Genomic DNA, 7,967 nt, shown 5'->3' on the forward strand with positions numbered 1-7,967 from the left:
TGACAATACTCTGAATAAGGCACAGGATACACCGATACCAAGTGTTTGGTGTAAGTATGGGGAGAAAGGGTCATATCATCTCGTTTTTTCAGCCAATGACAACAGACGAATTTCTTGTACAAATAAACTTTACCTTTGAGTACGTAGCTTTTGTTATTTGTTGGATACTGTGGAACTCATAAGTAGGTCTTTGTTGTCCTGAAATACACTCAAGTCTTTAGTTGACTATTATATATATATATATACGAACTAAGATAGTTATTTGTTAACTTGCATGCATGCATGTATATTTGCATATATGTAAGTTAACAAACAACTAGTTTAGCTAATATATGTATCTGACACCTACATCCGTAGTAAAATGTTACATACATACATACATACATACATACATCCGAAAGGCGTACCAAACGTTTCTGGCCTGGCTATAAAATGCTGATCGCAGCAAATATTTTATGCCATGATTTTTTTTACATAATATCTCTTGAATGCAGTGCAGTTTGTCCAATATTTCTCCAGCACTGCTAATCACTGTTAATCACCCAACTTTGCCACACACCACTTACAGTCCTTAGCTCAGATTTGAGTCTAGGGAACCAGAAGAAGTCGGAGGAGTCGAAATCTGAAGAATAAACAGGGTGGAGAAGAATTGGGAAGCCCCAGTCACTGCTAACCTCAAATTACTAGGAATGAGCCGGAGCATTGTCCTGAATCACTCACATATTTCTACGTAATGTTTTTGCCACGTTTACTCTTAAAGTCGCATACCCTAGTTTTAACCCTTAAAAATGGACACCAACTTTAGTTAATCTACAAACCTGTAACATATTTGCTCGATGCGCGATCGATCTGGGTTCTTCTTCTTCTTCTTCTTCTTCTTCTTCTTCTTCTTCTTCTGCGTTCAATCTTTTTACGGCCGTCATATCAGTAATCTGGATGTGGCGATGAACTTTGCCGCCTTCCAGAGGTCGTCGACAGGTCCCCCCGAATTTAGTGTTGAGGGACGTGTCTTCCGTCCAAACATTCTGTCGAATTTCTTCTAGGTGCGGACAGATTTGTAAAATGTGTTCCGGTGTTTGCTCTTCAGCACCACATTCACATTGGGCCACCTCTGTAAGTCCTATCCTTTTTAGGTGCCTGGGTTCGATCCCCGTCGGTGGGCCCATTGGGCTATTTCTCGTTCCAGCCAGTGCACCACGACTGGTGTATCAAAAGCCGTGGTGTGTACTACCCTGTCTGTGAGATGGTGCATATAAAAGAACCCTTGCTGCTAATCGAAAAAGGAGTAGCCCATGAAGTGGTGACAGCGAGTTTCCTCTCTCTCTGTGGTCCTTAACCATATGTCTGACGCCATGTAACCGTAAATAAAATGTGTTGAGTGCGTCATTAAATAAAACATTTCTTTCTTTTTTGTAAAACATTTGGATAAAATTACAACAGCGTGAAACAAGAATATACGACGTAGAAACAGGGAAATATCCTTAAAAATAGGCTAAAACTCGACTCCATAACCGTTACTTCTCAGACGCACGTGCGTTTTTTAAAATATGAATAATGTACTTTGTGGTATTAAAAACACCAGGATGACCACCTGTACGGAAATGGATAATCTAAACAATAAAATATAAGTAATGTTTGATTTCAGTGATCATAAACGGCTCTAATTGTGAACAATATGCCTTATTGTTTAATAACTAGGGTCTATCCCTTTAACTTATTCCCGGAGCTCATTTGCACAATATTCACCAGTGACTGTGGAACGTGTTTGTAAGCAGTCATTCATGATAACACTTTTGCAATTCCAAAGCATGGATGCCATAACTTAATGTGTTAGTGGAAGCGGTTGTCTTGAACTTCTTGGGTAAAGTTGATTCAGAATATTTCCATTGCATGCTTTGACTTTTTGTTTTGGAGTCAAAATGATAAACTCATATTTTATTCCGAGTCACGTTATGTGCAAGAAAAGCGCTTGGGTTAATAAATATTTCTCTAGACGTTTGACGAGATATCTGCCACTGTGGTCCGTGTTTTTGGTCATCTGTTAAAATTGCTGTAACCTCACCGTGGTGCAGGGGTGTAACATTCTCTTTGAGATTGGCCAATACAGCACAACTTGAAATTTTGAGTAAAAGTCAGTAACTATCTGTGATATTTGTATTTGTTGCACAGTTCTTTACACTGTGTTTTAATTGAACTGTTGAATTTTTATATTGATGTTGATCATCAATTTTTTTTGTTACATTGGTAAATGCTTGACACCCAATAGCCGATGCATTTTTCGTTCTGGGGTGTCGTTAAACATTCATTCATTCATTCAGTCTGTTAAAATTCTTTGTGAACATTGCAGAAACTTTATTCATGTTTAAGTGTCCATTCATAATTCCTCCCAGCGATGTTTTCCTGATGACCTGTCTGATGGTGGTTCGCCTGTTTTGCGTAAGTGTGTCAAGGACAGCGTTAACATTTCCGTCAGTGAGCACGACCAGAACATAGATCATCTTCAGTACTTGTAAAACCTATTTTCATTAACCCATTTAAAATGGGCTCACCACTGCTTTATGGTACTGTACGAAGGAGACAGATCCTCTAATGTTTCTCACATGTCCTCGTGAAGTTGATTCTTTTATTGTTTTTAAATGCAAATATTTCTTTACTGCCCGACACCCAGTTTATCATTCTTCTAAAATTGTGAAATTCAGGTAGTACCTGAAAACAAATTACTGCTCTGTTAGGATGTACACAGTAGATGTTATTCTACTTCACTTCAATATTTGATTTCATTTTCACACATCTTTAATGGACGGGTCGGAAACCTTTGGGGTATCATTTGTACGTACGTGCGTACATACGCGCGCAGCACGCACCGACGCACTCACGGACACCACACACACAAACGTACACACTTACATACATACACTATATTATATAATTTTGAAAAGTATTCTTGCGACCTAAGCAACAGAGCAATATAATCTCTATTCACACCTATCTATAAAGTGTTACCAGCGGACCTACAACAGTTGACGGTAACACCAGTTTGAAATACATGCAGTTATGTGCATAGTGTATTTTAGAAGGGCGAAAGGTTATTTTGTGTTGTATTTGTGGTTGTATTGGCGATACGCTCGAGTGGTTGCCTCTACGATTTAAAAGCATGTTGAAAACAATGCGAGACGAGGCAAACTGGAACACAGAGACGCGTTAACTGGCTTGTCTTCCTGCCATCAAACCTTCTGCACCGCCATTAAATGCTCTAACAGGTTCATCACGCCTGGAATAAAGCGTCAACAAAAACGTGCAACTTGAGGCAAGTCATAAACCATGTTCTTGATTTCCCCATCAACAGGTAATACTGCATCATATGCTCGGCTGTGTGGAAACTGGTGGCGAGATACCCGAACGAATTAGTGAGTGAGCGAATGAATGGCTGACTAACTTGATTACTGACTGACTGAAGGAGTAAGTGACTGACTGACTTGATGACTGTCCGGCTGACTGACTGACTATGTGAGTGAGTGACAAAATGAGTGAGTGACTGACTGTCTTGATTACTGATTGATTGATTGACTGAGTGAGTGACTGACTGACTGTAGGAGACAGTAGTGAGTGAGTGCCTGACGTGATTACTGACTGACTAGCTGACTGAGTGACTGAAGAAGTGAGTAGGTGAGTAACTAATTGACTGGCTTGATTACTAACTAGCCGAATGTGTGACTGAAGGAGTGAGTGACTAACTTAATTACTGACTGAGTTATTGTCTGAAGGAGTGAGTGACTAACTTGATTACTGACTGAGCTATTGACTGAAGGAGTGGGTGACTAACTTGATTATTGACTGAGTTAGTGACTGAAGGAGTGAGTGACTAACTTGATTACTGACTGAGTTATTGACTGAAGGACTGAGTGACTAACTTGATTACTGAGTTATTGACTGAAGGGGTGAGTGACTAAGTTGATTATTGACTGAGTTAGTGACTGAAGGAGTGACGAACTTGATTACTGACTGAGTTATTGACTGAAGGACTGAGTGACTAACTTGATTACTAACTGAGTTATTGACTGAGGAGTGAGTGAGTGACTTGATTATTGACCGAGTTAGTGACTGAAGGAGTGAGTGACTAACTTGATTACTGAGTTATTGACTGAAGAACTGAGTGACTAACTTGATTACTGAGTTATTGACTGAAGGGGTGAGTGACTAACTTGAATATTGACTGAGTTAGTGACTGAAGGAGTGACTAACTTGATTACTGCTGAGTTATTGATTGAAGGACTGAGTGACTAACTTGATTACTGACTGAGTTATTGACTGAGGAGTGAGTGAGTGACTAACTAACTTGATTACTGACTGAGTTAGTGACTGAAGGAGCGAGTGGCTAACTTGATTACTGACTGAGTTATTGACTGAAGGACTGAGTGACTGACTTGATTATTGACTGAGTTAGTGACTGAAGGAGTGAGTGGATGAGTGAGTGAGTAAGTAAGTAAGTAAGTAAGTGACTGACTGATTGACTTGATTACTGACTGATTGACTGACCGAGAAATGACTGAAGGTGTGGGTGGGCAAATTAGCGAGTGAATGACAGAATGACTGACTTGATTATTGACTGAGTTAGTGACTGAAGTAGTGAGTGGATGAGTGAGTGAGTAACTAAGTAAGTAAGTAAGTAAGTAAGTAAGTGACTGACTGATTGACTTGATTACTGACTGATTGACTGACCGAGAAATGACTGAAGGTGTGGGTGGGCGAATGAGCGAGTGAATGACAGACTGACTGACTTGATTATTGACTGACTGATTGACTGATTCATTAAATAATCTTGTCAAATTGGTATGCACAATATTTGAAATTTGAATCCACAACAGTTGATTGACTTAACAATTTATGAACTGCAACGTCGGAGATTGATTCACTCTGAAATATTTTCACTAAAAGAACATTCTCTTCTCAACACACCTCTAACTAAAGTCTATTCTCTCTTGGACAATCCCGTCCCTTTGGTACAAATAAATCAACTCAGCAGACAGTAAATGGAAAACTTCAACAACTTCAATAGCAGTATAAGGAATACTATAAATATTTACTCTTTATTAACGTGCTGGGCCCAAGTCGCAAGATGTAATCTAATTCAAATAATACAGGATTGCGCACAGGTAATCGAGACTCTAACGGCACAAGCCTCACAATACAGATTATAAAGACATGGACTGATAAATCTCGCCAGACATGTGTCTTCTTGTTTATATGTTAACGAATTCGAGACTACCGATAATACGTCTTGTGAGTTTAGCGTATTTCAGCCCCTTGTATTAAAATGTCGGCAAAGTTATCAACGCCCATGATCGGTCTGTGATACAAGGATATGTACCAGCTTTAGACATAGCTAAACACGGTTCACGTTGTTTGATAAGAGGTTCGCAATCGAATTCCAACAAGGGCAGGTTGGTATGGCTAACATACTCGATTTTTTTTTGGGTCGATATTCCCTGTTTGCGTGAAGTTCAATCAGGTAGCGGTTTACAAACAAAACGTATTGGGCTTTTTCTTATACCACATGAAGCGTGCATAACTATTCTTATGCCATAAAATATGCAACGTTAATATTCCGCGTTGTTACTATGTTAGCGTTATTCAGGTATAGCTTGCCCATCAGGTTATGCGATAGACAGGGGGCGGGGGGGGGGGGGGGGGGGGGGGGGGGGACTGAAAGAAAAAAGACATGAAAATGGAAGTTGTAAAGTTAAAAATGACGCCTGTCGTTCTTTCCGCCAGGGACGTTGATTTAACGCACATAGCACAAAACAGCTCGAGCGGTCTTTAAGCAACAGCAGAGGTGCTCCACTGGTTACCTGTCGAGAGACTGTCGGCGATTTAATAAACATCCTCAGTCTATGAATGAAGCTTCGCGACCAGACGTGAACCTGCTCTTGGCGCAGGACGGCTAACTACTGTGGCGAATTCTTGCGCGTATGTACGCCGCGCTCGGCGGACAGCGGACCACTGATAACTTCTCGGAAGACACTTCATTCATAGCTGTCCCATTTCTGTACGGGCTGTAGGCGGTGAATGAACGCCATGTCGCTAGCCATTGTATAATTTGATTGGGTGCTCATGTTTTAACAAAAAGAAGCCCCGATGGGAATCCTCCAATAAAAGATCGTATAAATCTTGCAAGACGTTGTAGAAATAGTTTTGCGCTCTGTTGACAGTGCGAAAAGGATGAACTTAAGTTTTCCTTAGCGTTTGGGGAAAAAAAGCGAGTGTTTTTCTTAACTACTCTGTGTTGAATTTAAATATTTCAACATGGATGGGAGCGGGGATACGGTGATGGAGACGACCCTCTTTCCTATACCCGACATGGAGAGTGAAATACCAAATGTTAATTCCAATTCTTCCAAAACAGACTCTGAAAAACAGAACACCGATTCCACAAGCGAAAGTGAATCTGCAAAGACAACCAAAGTTGAAAAATACAACCTACGACGCATAACCGTCGTGAACAGAATAGAGACTGAAAAAAAGTTGGCGCTTCCGAGACAACCGAAAGCAAAAGCGAAACCGCCTCCTCTAAGTAAATACAGACGGCGTGCGGCAAATGCGCGGGAACGGAATAGGATGCAGGAGATTAACGTGGCGTTCGAGGCGCTGCGGAACGCCGTGCCGAACATCGATTCCGAGATGACGGAGTGCGCGTTGCAGAAGAATGCCACGAGCAACATGACGAAGATCACGACGCTTAGACTGGCCATGAATTACATCCGAGCTCTTCGCCAGATTCTTGGCCAGGAAGATGATCTGGGATCCGACGCCTCATCCACGCGTAGCACCAGCATCTCGTCCGGGGACGAGTCGTGTCTCAGTCCGTCTGACGGAGACTTCAACCATTCGGACTCTGCGTCTGAGGGGATTCTATCTCTGGAAGCAGATGACATCAGTTTGTTCCCTCAGATCATCTCATAGCAAACAGTCATTGTGAGCTCAGAGATCAGTAGTGCTACGGCTAACCCCGAACAAACCAAGTTCTAAGATAACTGAATCTTCAACGAGGATTTTGTTCGTTTTCTGGTTGGTCTTTACAAGAATGTTTTACAAGCGCTTTTCAATGAAAAGTGTTGCCTCCAGAAGAAGGATGATGTTAAACGTTAAAAACTTGGGATACTCGCAGAACTGGAACGGAGTAATGTTCGAGGTGTTTCCACAGCTAAGTGTGAAAAGGCCTCTTAAAAAAAGACAAGACAACTTCGTTTGGCTACAAAATTGGGATGTGTTTATATACTATCTGCCATAAACGCATACAAAGTAAGATAAACATTGTTTACTGTGTCAGTGAATGTCATAAGACTGAGACTGATGATACGTTTCTTTACGAAAGATATTTATAGTTTGCTGAATTCAGGGACTCATCATTTCATCGTAAATTGTCATTAACATTGTTGTTGATATTTCATCCATGATCATACGTATGTACCTTACGTGAAGAGTAATATGTGAAACAGGCTTTTCAATTGTTAACCTACTCCTTGCTGGGAAAGCCTGGTCACTGTTTCCAACTTCAGTATAATTATGTGGTTTGACCGTTTTATGACCATGTAAATCCATAATCATGTTTTCATTAGCTGTGACAGGCTGTTTATTGTAATATATATATATATATATATATATATATATATATATATATATATATATATATATATATTTGTACATACTTTCTGAGATGTTTCAGATAAATTTGTTTTTTTTACTGAACCATCATGAAGTGCCTTAGTTTTCTTGTCCTTTTGAAGAGTTAAATCCGTAAGTCTCAGATGGGTCTTCTCTTCCGTTAGCTCAGCTTGTACTCCACGGCTTATTTCTGGTCTAGCACGTTTCCTAATTAATTTTGTATCTGTAAATATAGCATACAAAATGGTATGTTATTCTTGTGAAGATACGAGATCAAAGCGCCTCCACCTGTTCAGCTTTTCATT

General features: G+C 40.4%; 1 protein-coding gene across 1 annotated transcript; it reads left to right on the forward strand.

Moving 5' to 3' along the window:
• The first annotated feature begins 5,866 nt into the window (after positions 1 to 5,866).
• Positions 5,867 to 7,716, forward strand: LOC121371554 (helix-loop-helix protein delilah-like). The gene has a single exon (XM_041497535.1). The coding sequence runs from the start codon at positions 6,304 to 6,306 to the stop codon at positions 6,958 to 6,960; it is 657 nt and encodes a 218-aa protein (XP_041353469.1). The 5' UTR covers positions 5,867 to 6,303; the 3' UTR covers positions 6,961 to 7,716.
• Positions 7,717 to 7,967: the final 251 nt, after the last annotated feature.

This window comes from Gigantopelta aegis, chromosome 4 (assembly GCF_016097555.1).
Source record: "Gigantopelta aegis isolate Gae_Host chromosome 4, Gae_host_genome, whole genome shotgun sequence".
Classification (NCBI taxonomy): Eukaryota; Metazoa; Mollusca; class Gastropoda; order Neomphalida; family Peltospiridae; genus Gigantopelta; species Gigantopelta aegis.

Coding starts and splice junctions, on each gene's coding strand:
- LOC121371554 (XM_041497535.1), top strand. CDS start 6,304: ATGGATGGGAGCGGGGATACGGTGATGGAGACGACCCTCTTTCCTATA.